The 12,500-nt window shown below is 38.9% G+C and overlaps 1 protein-coding gene across 1 annotated transcript in view; it reads left to right on the forward strand.

Moving 5' to 3' along the window:
• LOC138045482 (4-hydroxyphenylpyruvate dioxygenase-like) overlaps positions 1 to 11,577 on the forward strand; it is a 16,458-nt gene extending 4,881 nt beyond the window's left edge. The window contains exons 5-15 of the mRNA XM_068891999.1: positions 83 to 134; positions 1,210 to 1,292; positions 2,295 to 2,384; positions 2,986 to 3,089; positions 4,091 to 4,168; positions 4,730 to 4,781; positions 5,512 to 5,622; positions 6,265 to 6,336; positions 7,960 to 8,076; positions 9,511 to 9,633; positions 11,345 to 11,577. Of these exons, the coding sequence (XP_068748100.1) occupies positions 83 to 134; positions 1,210 to 1,292; positions 2,295 to 2,384; positions 2,986 to 3,089; positions 4,091 to 4,168; positions 4,730 to 4,781; positions 5,512 to 5,622; positions 6,265 to 6,336; positions 7,960 to 8,076; positions 9,511 to 9,633; positions 11,345 to 11,422 (960 nt within the window). The 3' untranslated portion in view covers positions 11,423 to 11,577. The remainder of the gene's footprint in view (positions 1 to 82; positions 135 to 1,209; positions 1,293 to 2,294; positions 2,385 to 2,985; positions 3,090 to 4,090; positions 4,169 to 4,729; positions 4,782 to 5,511; positions 5,623 to 6,264; positions 6,337 to 7,959; positions 8,077 to 9,510; positions 9,634 to 11,344) is intronic.
• The last annotated feature ends 923 nt before the right edge of the window (positions 11,578 to 12,500 follow it).

The following is a 12,500-nucleotide window of genomic DNA, read 5'->3' on the forward strand; positions in this document are numbered from 1 at the left end:
CGTCTCAATGAAATTAAGCACCTGAATTGAAACTTGTTTTCCTTTTTTTGCTTTTATACAATAAATATTTTTATCATTCCAGATAATATTTGTCTTCCAGTCTCCACTCAATCCACTAGGAGAGATCTCAGAGAGTAAGGACTGTTAAAAATAGCATACTATAAAAGATAATTTCTTACCAAGGAACTCATACTTCCTGTTGCAGCATTTTGAACCAAGTTTCTTTCAATTGACTCTGGCAAGATAATTACTTTCAGTTTTACAGATCTTGCCTGCAAGCACTGAGTGCCAAACTGCATTTTGCCATCTATCAATCAAATTTCCAAACATAGATGGGAAGATTGACTCCGCCTCTGGAAAGTGAATTGGAGTTTTTGTTTTGTTCACAGTACGACTTCCATTATGATATCTTTCTAGAGGTTCTTCGATAAAAATGTTTGTACAGATTCCATCACTTTCCATCGGCGTCAAGTTTCAATGTACCAAATGAATGTGCCATGCTTATAATTTGATAGGCTACGTCATGCATCAGTTGATTTCAGCATCCATGGTTTCAGGTCATTTCTTGGCTTAGCATTTGGAAGATTGATTGATTGAAATCAAAATGCAGTTTGGCCATTGCCAGGTGCTTGGAGATGAGATCCTGCAGAATTTTGAAAATCACAAAAAAAGAAAAAAAGAAAAAATAAGAAACAAATGACTGAAGTCAAGAACTGTTTAGTCTACTACATGTAGATGTGCTTTGCCTATCAAAATGGTGGAAATGCAGCACGGACAGATGTCTTGAAATTAATTTCAGTAGTCGTTGATTCAACGGTCACTGAGGCAACCCTAATTCACCTCAGTTATTTAAAGACCCAGAGTGTACTCGGTCCTGCTGCAGTTTGAACCCACGACCCACGCATAATTTTGTAATCTGATGCTCAACCATCTAAAGTAAGCCAACTGGACAAGTTCACTTTTTTGGCAGAGGGTCAGGGCACAAGCTGTTTCAGTTTGCTCCAGTGAGGGGTTGTTCAAATCTTATGACATTCCTCATTTTCATGTTATCTCAACATTGCCTGTTTCTGTATGGAAGTGAAATTCAATTTATCTTTGCATTGGCAGGCTAATTATGATCATAGTTATATGACTTTGTACATAATTATGCAATGACAATGAATGATTTTATCATGTACAGTTGTATTGTGTTGTTCATTCTATAACCAGTTATGGGAAAGCACCTCATGACACATGGCGATGGTGTGAAAGATGTCGCTTTTGAAGTAGAAGATTGCATTGGTCTTTACAAAGTATGGAATTTTGAAATGAGGCTCCTTGCTTTTAATTAAGACCTACAGCTTTTAATATAATATGTAATTATGATGCAGTTCTTTCAATCTGACCTAGCTAACTAGTGCCAGCCAATTAGAACATTTAAGCCACTGCTGCAACTATGAAATTTGAGTTGGACAGTGAGAGGTATTTTAGATATACAGAAGACACATAATGTTTGAAATTCCAGTACTGTTGAATGAAGTCAGTTACATGACAGACCTTTATTGTAGGTCTTGCAAGTCTTTAGATCAGTTCCTTTCATTGCTCTTCATGAAGATCTTTAAGGATCTTTAATAGTAAATTCCTTGTCTTTATCAAGATCCTAAAAGATCCTCACGAATCATTTGAGGATCTTTCAAGGATCCTAAAAAGATCTCTCGACTCAGTTCTTGAAAAGATCTTTATCAAGATCCTTGACGATCCTCAAGGATGTCATGAAGATCTTTGAAAGATCTTTTTGATTAGATCATTAGATTGCAAACTTTAAGATCTTTCCAAAGATCCTTGAAAGGTCCTTAAAGATTATATGAGGATTCATCAAGGATCTTCAAGGATCTTGATAAAGGTCTTTTCAAGATCAGTTCAAAGATCCTTTTAGGATCCTTGAAAGATCTGTGATCAAAGAATTCTTGAGGATCTGCAAAGATCCTTACCAAGATCTTGAAATATATTCTCACCAGGATCTTTGCAAGATCCTCGCAGGATCCTCACTGACTCTTTGAGGATCTTTACAATTCCTAACTAAACTGCAATTAAGAACTTTCAAAGATCTTCCAAGGATCCTTAAAAGATCCTCATCTTCAAAGATCTTTTGCAGGTCCTTGACAATCTTTAAGGATCCTTGAAGATCCTCAAAGATCCTCTGAGCACGTCTCTTCATTCATTCATGATAATTAATGTACCGACCCAGTTGGAATGGTGTGCTTCAAAAAGAATTTATTGAATTGGGTAATGTAAAAGAAAGTTTCCACTTTTAGGCAGCTCTCAAGCGTGGCGCAGTGTCTGTCCAAGGGCCATGGGATGAGACAGATGAGGGAGGAACTGTCACTTTTGCAACAGTCCAAACGGTTGGTGGATCATCTTCCATCACGAATTGGAGAAACATCTTTCCTCGCTAAAACTGCTTAGAACCTACATGTACTCATTGATTAGAATAAATATTATTAAGTTTTCTAATGCTAAGGGTCCTTGGAACAACCATGAAACATTCAAAAATCTATGGCATGAAAGTGTAGAATCCTCAAGGATCTTGGCCAAGATATTGAACTAATGATCTTTTCAGATCTTATTTTGTTGTATATTACAGACTGCATTCAAAATATAATTCATGCCACATTATTGCAGATGCTGTGAACCTATGTTTCCATTGAGAGCTGTGAACAGCACAGTGTAAACATTGCAGTCCTCATAAATTTGTAAGGGAACAGAGTGCCTTTTTAAGCTGCACAAAGAAAGAGTCAAGTTGCTCACTGAAATAGTAGATGAGGTCACATGCATGTGCCCTCTTATACACTATGTTAATTAAGTGCTTTTTGAATTAAATTTTGATAAAACCCAATTTGTTGGAAATCTGTACAATTGTAAAGTACACCAAGAACTGTGAATTTCAGAATTCCTCATAATGTTTTAGTTCCAAGGCTTAAAGCAACACAGTGACTTTCTTTTTAGTACGGTGATACAACACACACTTTTGTTGAGAGAAAAGGTTACGATGGACTGTTTTTACCTGGATACAAACCTCCAGTGACAACGGATTGTTATCTTGCTAAACTGTAAGTACCTTTTATGACAAGAATTGCTATTATTATGCCAACTAAGTTAGCATTATAGATTAAGGAACTTTTTGAAGATCAACTATTTTGAGTGCTTGAGAAAACCCCTGTCCAGTCGTCCCGGACAAGTAGATTACATGCACGGGCAAATGACTTTGCCAGACCACTTGCCCAACAGGCAGTTAGCACCCATTTTATCAAGTAGTACAAAAGATGTCTGAATAAAAAGAAAAACAATATTTAGTTATTTATAATTTGTTAATGAACCCAGGCAAGTGAAGGAACCCTTCGGACAAGTGGATCATGAAGTTTGCTAGAATTTGAACTATTTGCTAGGCCTGCAGCCTTCCTTTAAAGTGCTACTGTGATCAAAAAATCACTTCCTTTTTTTCATCAGATTTTGAAAGACTTAGTATGATTTTGCTTAACACTTGACTGGCAAAATTTTGAGCTTTGATTTTTACCCAAAGGCTGTTCACTCTGAGTTAGGGTTTAGTTTTGGATTTCACGGTCAGCCATTACTCACGTTCAAAACTGACCAAGTGGACCTTAGAGGATTGGATCTAGCGAAAAGGGATGTCATTGACTCACTAGCTTAAAATTTCAGCGTGTAAACGCAGCTTATAATAATATATATACAAAACATGTGTTTAACAGTCTGAAAGCCCGAAAATCCCATGCTGCATAATTATTAATTCAGTCTTTGACGTCATTTTCTCCTCGACACAGCTCTCTCAAGTTCCCCAGTGACGAGTAAAATCGTCTGGCGTTAGACAGAGTAAAATCTATAAGTCTCATTGGCCCTTACAGGAGTGAAAGGGTTATTAATTAAATAGGAAAATTCCCACTATCTTTTTGAAATCGAGGCTTATTAACGTAGTTCACTTACTGTTTAGGTAACGTAGTTTTGAAATCCAAAGAAAAATGAAAATTGATTTTTTGGTCATAGGAGCACTTTAAAATATCCTCTTTTGTGTTAATGTCATCGCTTTGTAACTCAGTCCACCAGGAAATCTCCGCTTCATTGATCATGTGGTTGGAAATCAACCCGAAAGTGAAATGGTGACCATTGCTGAATGGTGAGTGCAGCTGTACGTCTGTACATGTACTTCATTTCCAGCTTAAAACCTTAATTTCAACCGTTCCCATTAAGTTGGTCTTCCATTTCCTCCCACCAAATTTTGGCGCATGTAAACAGTGATGTGGGTGATGAGTGTCCATAGGTGCCTAATAATAAGTTGCTTTGCCCTGTGTAATTTCCATTATGTACAGTATGTTGTGGTTGGAATTTTTCAAACCAGTTCAATTTTGATTTTTCTTTGTCTAATATTCATGTAATCTGAAGCAAAGGAAAATCAAAATTGAACTAGTTGTGTATTATTTTAAGTGTGACCTGTGTTACATATTCTATTCTCGGTTTTCACATGACGTCACGACCGCCATGTTGGTGCCCTGTACGGGCGGATGGACGTATGGACGTATAGACGTACATGACGCCATGACCAAAATTTCTCGTTTGGATAGATTTCCCAAAAAATCTTACACATGGTGCTCCGCTACAAATGATGGATTGAGTTTATTATCCTGAGTTACCTGATTTTGAATTACTGTTTTTGTTTCTGTTTTCTTTCTCTTTTGAGGTATGAGAGAAATTTGCAGTTTCACAGGTTTTGGTCCGTAGATGACAAACAGGTATGAGATATATTTAACTGATTAATACTTTACTAAAGGAAATAGAAAACTAGTGGTTTATTATTTGACAATAATTGTGTATGTGATACAACATTCGTCTTATTTAATCAGTTACATAAGCTTGTTGTTAATTTTGTTCGTTTAGATGCCTCGTAATAAAAAACAGTGGTTTGATATGAACACTGAATAAGAAGCGTTGAATAAGTAGTTGACCGATGTTTGTGCCAGAGTTGTATCACTTTTAGGTAAACTCTTGGCATCAAATTGTGCCTCCTTGCCAGTCATACTGTAAACGTAACATAAAAGTTAATTGTAACTTAATAGAGATCAAGCTTCGCAGTACGACAAAATGGCAAATGTTTCTCTGAAATTTGGTCTTTAGTTGAACTCGAGGATACTTCTTTGATTTCTGGCCATTTCTTGCTTGTTAGCTATTGTTAGATAAATTAATAAAGAAATCTTAATGAAATAATGTAATTTTTGTGTTCTGACAAATGGTTTTCCATTTGATTAGATCTGTGAAGCCGAATCTTTTAAATAAAAACGTTTCCTGTGAGATGAGAGCGTTTCTCGGCTTTGGCATTTGAAAGATATGTAAAATGATGTTTTTACATACTCAGGCTGATAAAATGTGGCTCCACCACGCGTCGTGGCTTTTGGAAATGTCAATCATCGGTACACTCGTATTGCTTTTCGCTTCTATTGTTCATGTTCATATCTGTTTTTGTAGATACACACAGAGTATAGTGCACTGCGGTCAATCGTTGTCACAAACTGGGAAGAAACAATCAAAATGCCAATTAATGAACCCGCTCCAGGCAAGCGGAAGAGTCAGATTCAGGTTTGTTTGTTTGTTGAAGCAGGTTTTGGTATAAACTGGTAGCTATACAGTTGAGGTGTTTACACCTTCAATCAAAGGCCAGACCACAACATTGGGATCTACATCTCCTGGTCTTCTCAAGCTTTCGCTGTAACTTCACTAACGTCACAGTGTGAACGTCATTTGTCCAATATTTCCTGTTGAATTGCTGGAAAACAGAGGTGAACGTTCGGACCAACTCCATCTGTTGGTTTGCTAGAATACTGCGAGCAAGTTTTGCCATTTGAGCTGATAAAAAACAAAGAAACATATTGACAGCAAGGTCCGTCATTCCCTGATCATACCTTTTTGCATTGGTGTTGATTCTGTAGAAAACGGACCCTTGAATTGACTTTACTAATCTCGTTCTTCTCGAAAAATGTTTTACTCTGACTTTTCGTAGTGCTGTGCAATGTACAGTATTTTTTGGTTTTGGATTTGGAGGCATTTTCGGCAAAAGTCGGCGAAAATTGGCAACATCTCATGAGAATTCTTTTGTAAACTGAGCATTCTTATTTGTAATCAATGAAACAGGATTGTTAGGCCGCACCTTAAACTTTCTTTGAACTTGATTGTTATAGTTTGTATGAAGTGAAATGAACAACTCGTGTCGTTGATTTTCAGGAGTATGTTGATTACTATGGTTCAGCCGGAGTGCAGCACATTGCCCTCAACACCTCTGACATCATTGCAGCTGTAAGTTGGTCAAGAAAAAAAAAGTTATATCAATATCGTTGTAAAGACATTTTGTTTAATGTCGGTGATCAAAAATTCAATTTCCTTTGACTTAACCCTTTCGCTCCTAAACCGGCCATCATTGAGTAGTAAAATCATCTGGCATTAGACAGAGTAAATTACATGTGTCCCTCCTGGGGGACAAAGGGTTGATGGACACCAAGAAAATACTGCTGTCGACGCTCTCTTTTCCAAGAACTATGTTACCTGTTGCACTCAATAGACCTTTTCCAACTCTGATCACATGGTACAAAAACCGCCATACTGGAACGCAAACTGCCCACTGGTACATCTAAAACAAAGAAAATGTAAATTATCTTGTTTTTGTTTTAGATGTCCCAGTGCGCAATTTGCGTTCTAGTTTGGTGGTTTTTGTATCAATTGATCAGTAACCTGCAAAGGGCCCATTTGTTTTTTTTTTTTTTTTTGTCGTGCTTATTTAGCTGAGGGCGGGAAGAATGGAACTGCTTTAAACATGAAGAAAAAAAAAAACCCAGTTTGTTCGAGTGGTGACTGAGTGTTAGAGAAAGACAAACATACCCGTGACCAAGGTTGGGAGGCCACGCCTATGTAGCTTCTGCGCGCTAAGTCACCCGGAAGAAGGGATCCTCGGGCCATAAATCAAAGGGGAAGAACTCGGTCCGTAACTTACAGTACGGTCCGCGAAAACGAGATTAGGAAGAGGCATCTAAGTATATGTAATCGCATGGGTCTGAGGGCAATTAAGGATTAATTTCACTTGTATTTTCAAAGGTTTCACAAAATTGGCAATTTGGAAAACTCCGAAAATACAAGTGAAATTAATCCTTAATTCCACGAGGGCACATTGCGATTACATTCACTTAGATAAAGGGCAAAATTATTTAGAGAAGCCCGTTCACTAATGCCACGAAAAATGACAATCAACTTAACATGCTTTCATTCGATTAAAGTTCAATTCAATAAGTCGTTGCTGTCAAGAGGAGTAGCGCTTGAAGTGTATTAATATTTATCTATGAAAAAGTCAGAATCTGGAAGAAGATTCTCTTGTAGCTTCGCTTTCTCTGGATAAGCAACTGTTAACCAATCAGGTCAAGTAATCATGCCCTCTTGATTACCAAAATTGCCCTGGTGATTAAGAAAAAATGCCCTCCGTCTCAGCCATTCAGCATTCAGTAATTTTGCCCCGCATGTGATAAAGGAAAGTAATCATCCCGGTAAATGAAGCAACTTCACTAGTTGCGAAAGAAGCCTGAAAAAACCCAGTCTTGAACCATTCTCGTCCCAAGAGTTCGCTTTTCTTTTGGTCAGCGCCAAGAACACGGACTCTGGCCACAGCCATAATTACGCGCAGTCGCGGTAGTAGTACAGTGTTTCGAATTTCTGAGAATGCGCAGAAGAGCCGGAAGTCTGTTGATTCTTGGACTTCCTGCTTTGGCTGTGGCCAGAGTCCGTGTTCTTAGCGCTGACCAAAAGAAAAGCGCTGGCATCGGAGCTGGGAACTGGTCGTATTGTAACCTTTAGTAGGTGAAGGTGTGGTGGGGAATATCTGAAAGGTTTCGTAGATTTGAGTTGTGGTTAATGTGTCATTCAATTTAAACTTAGGTGTCAAACTTAAAGGAAAGAGGAATGGAATTTTTGACTATTCCTGACACTTATTATGAAAACCTTCGTGCTCGACTGAAGGATGCTCCAATCACAGTGACAGAAGATCTGGATGTGGTAAGTTCACTGCTACCTCATAAGACAAAACTGACCGTTTCGTTGAAAATTTATCTCACAGTCGATTGCTTAAAAAAACTCAGAAAAATTTAAAATCCCTTGAAGCGTAAACCTGTAGAATTGGACTACTTGCTTTTCCTTTGAGAACCTAACATAGAAAAAATAGCGTTCAAAGGAAAGAATCCTTTTTTGGATTCAAAACTGCATTTAAGCAACATTAAATGATCATATTAATTTCATTCTCAGAGCATGAATACTGACGAAATAAGAGCACTTACAAAAACTGACACCTCGAACCTATGACGAGACTTCATTACTTAAGGTGGATCATGGGCTCATTGCCTGCACCGGTTTATCACAACGGGGAAATACCACCGGGAACCAGGCTCGCTCCACGGCTGTTGGCTATACTGGTCAATAGGTTGGCGAGCTCCTGGCTGTATCGTGTCAAGTATGTTAATGATACTTCTGTTTTTGAGATCATCCCTAGGTGCTCGCCAAGCTACACTTATTTGTCATGTGTAGCGAGCCACATTCCTCGCTTCCACGCCGAACGTGGGATGCACCTCGATCCTAAGAAGTGCCGGGAAATGGTAATCAATTTTCTGCAGTACCAGCCTGCCCCACTTAACGCACTGCAGTTAATGGGCTCAGTCATCAAATGTGTCAGTAGTTATAAGATCCTCCGTTTTCATCTGACTTGTAGTGTGCACGTGTGCTTTTCAAGAAAGCCAATAAGCTCCTAGTGTACGCTCTCAGGTTACTTAGAAAATCAAAAGTGCCTGTTAAAGACCTCATAGCAATATATTTTGCGCTTATAAGATCAGTTTTGGAATATGCGTCCCCTGTTGTGGCTGCCCTACCCGACTATTTGGATGGTTTAATGGAAAGGGTGCAAAATATAGCACTCCGTATCATACTACCTAACCCAAGCTACCGTAAGACCTTGATAGCGTCAGGCCTTGGCACTCTCGCCTCGCGTCGGAGAGATGCTTGGAATAAATTCGTATAGCTTGCCTACGAAAAGGAACCGTCGCGGTCCGTTCTCCGTCCAAGTGCCGCGACAAATTTGCATGGGTACTCGCTCAGGTCAGGTAGTACAAATTTAGTTTTGAAACAAGCCAAGACCAAGAGGTTACGAGACTTTGTGTCGGTTAAATACGCTTAAGACTAGGGCTACATTGACTATTGGAACCATATTCCCGTGTGATCAATATATTTATGTACATGTGTTTTGTATTTATGCAGCTGCAATGTATAATTCAGTGTTATGCACTGCAAGATATTCAAATAAAAAAACATCATCAAGTCTAATCTTTTGGCACTTTCCATTCGACAAAAATTCTCAGTTTTAACTTCAGAAAATTTTGCGCTTGACCAATCGTAGTGACGTCGTATTTTCGCCCAAATATAATAAGGCTGTCTTCCTCGCAGCTTCAGAAGTTGAAGATTTTGGTGGATTTTGATGACAAGGGGTACCTGCTGCAGATATTCACAAAACCCATGCAAGATAGACCAACTTTGTTCTTGGAAGTGATTCAGAGACACAACCACCAGGTAAGCTTCACATAGCATTCTTTTTTTCCTTCAGCCTTTTTTTTTCAAAAGGATTCTGCCCTATGCATATCAGTTATTATTAAAAACTGGATCATTGTATAATGCAATTCGAGAGTTTTGATTGGCTAAGCCATCATGGGTTATGAGCCATTATACCATGATCTACAAACACGGCAAGCATATGCGTGAGTTTTTGGGCCTTTTAATTTTTATTGTAGTCTAGTTTTCTATATTTTGGGGACGTTTTATAGCCAACTCGGCGCTACGCGCCTCGTTAGCTATCCATCATCTCATATCCAACGCGCGCTCATGGAATAATTGTTACTTAGTATATAAAACAGTGGATAGCGTTGAAGGCGCGCTCTGATTGGCTACTCATACTCCGAGTATCCCCGAGTAACTCGCGCGGGATTTTTGCGCCCAAAAATTTTGTAATCAGTGCAAATGACTTCAAATAATCTTTTCGTGCTATATTATCTCACTGTTTAAACAGTGTATAGTATAGAGCGACTTTGGTATGACCTTGAAAAAGTGTTCGCAATTTGTTTCACAGACCAATGTTTGGCAAGAATAAAATAAAGCTTCTCCTTATTCCCGCCAAGGAATCTCCTAATATGGACAGTTAACAGGTCGATTGCCCAATCACATTACGGCATTTCAAATGACGTCAAAGCGAAATGCCGATCGCTTTCCAGAAAGTTCTATGGAGAGATGACGTTGTTTGCATTCGCGTTCGACAAGCCAATGAAAAATCGCGCTCGTTTGTTTTTGTTCGATAAGCCAATTAAATTTTTTACATTTTTGTTTTCGTTCTGTTTTTACGTTCACTTTTCAAGGTCATATGAAAGTCGCTCTATGCTAAAACAACTATTCACCTCAGTGGAGGTGGCTAGTGGTGGATATTTACCAAGCCGCCAAGCGGCGAGGTAAATATCCAACACTACCAACGTGTTTATACGAAAAGTAGTACACTGTACTCACTTCCATTACAAACTCGAGCACAAAAAAAATTAGTAGAACGTAACAATTTAGCTCGATTGGAAAAAGGGCCGCTCTGAAGAAGTTGTTACAGAGCTAAGTGCTGTGTAAGCACTGCCATTGAAATGGACCGATAAAGGCTGAGCGATTTAGCCGAAATATTTCTTTTCCAGTCGAGCTACATTGTTACTTTATAGTCATATTTTTTGAACGTGATGACTTCTGGATGTGGAATGGACATTTTTGCTTCTATTACCTCGTTTTGAAACAGAGGTTTGAGTCATCTCGCGTATGCCTTATTAATAGCTCCTTATGAGGGATTTCCCTCCCGAAAATAAATCAACGCTCAGCACATCTAATCGTTTGTTAGCCACCACAAATAGGAGTAGCTGCGCGACCTCGAGAAGGAGTTTTCCTTTTTGAGCACGCCGATCACTTTAAAACAAGCTCAACCTCCAAACTCAATGGTCACCCTTTGCACAGTACTGGAAAAATCGATCTTAATCAGAACCTTGCTTTCTCTCTTTTATTCCTAAACATTTGTCTTTACTCGCAGAATTATGAACGGTATTCACTAGTAAAAGGCATTAAAAAGACGTTTTCACTGATCCTTACGAATTTTGAGCTCGCTTTAAGATCGACTTTTGATTCGATTTAACTGAGGAACATATCATAAAGGCTTATAAGTTGTTTGATTGAGGATTGATAACTTTCAATTTTCTCCGCTATTCAGGGTTTTGGAGCTGGAAACTTCAAATCACTTTTTGAAGCAATTGAACTGGATCAGGAAAGGAGAGGAAACCTTTACTAGCCTCGTGTCGTTCCTTAGTTGGTAATGATCTGCTCTGTTGGAAAAAAAGGGGGAAAGACGCGGTGAAGGATTGTAACCGCTGATAAAAAATTACACGCACAGGGAGGAATTTTCCGTTGTAATGACTACCTATGCTATCACATCAGACAAGAAAAGAATTCGCATTTACGCTCCCGCTGAGACCGAGGCTAAAGTTAACTCACGAGATTAAGGAAGAAGAAGATGATCTTAAAGCGGAAGAAATAATGTTTGCAAGTCGTCAAGATGGCAGTGCCATTAACTGATTATGAAATTCTTTTTTTTTTTTTTAATACAAGCGATTTTTTTGCAAGAAATTTCAAACATTTGATTGTTAAACACGACGACGCACTACAACGCCCCATGCAAACGAATGCAACATTGTTGGCCAACAACTCCCAACATTGCAACATTGTTTGCCAACAATATCCAACATTGCAACATTGTTTGCCAACAATATCCAACATTGCAACATTGTTGGCGAACAACTCCCAACATTGCAACATTGTTGGCCAACAATTCCCAACATGGCAACATTGTTGGCCAACATTGTTCCAACATTGTTGCGTGTTACATGTTGTGTCCGTTTGCACACCCTACCGCACGTTGTTGCGTGTTTTTGTTATTTGTTGCACGAAGTTTGAAACTGGTCAAACATTTGAGCCAACAACTTTCAACATCCGTCCGAGCAACACTGGCACAGCTCTTCCAACATTGTTGGTGTCTCGGACGCGCATTACGTATAGTCTCCATGGAGGTGCCGAACATTGTAAGTTTACAACGTCTTATGGATCGTATTCTTCCCATAATACATTGCACGTCCTTACATTGCTAGAAGTTGTTGCGTCTGTTTGCAGACAACTGCCAACATCATCCAACATATATGCAGAACCAACAACTCCCACCAATGTTGCGTCCGTTTCTGTGGGGCTTGAAAGGGTTCGCTTCACGCGCCGTTTTTATTCAAACACACCTCACCTGGTAATCCAAGAAGGCGATCAACAAACAGCAACACCGAGAAGAAACTCTTTTTAAGGGTTATTTCCATGGCGAAAAAATG

This window comes from Montipora capricornis, chromosome 4 (assembly GCF_036669925.1).
Source record: "Montipora capricornis isolate CH-2021 chromosome 4, ASM3666992v2, whole genome shotgun sequence".
NCBI lineage: Eukaryota > Metazoa > Cnidaria > Anthozoa > Scleractinia > Acroporidae > Montipora > Montipora capricornis.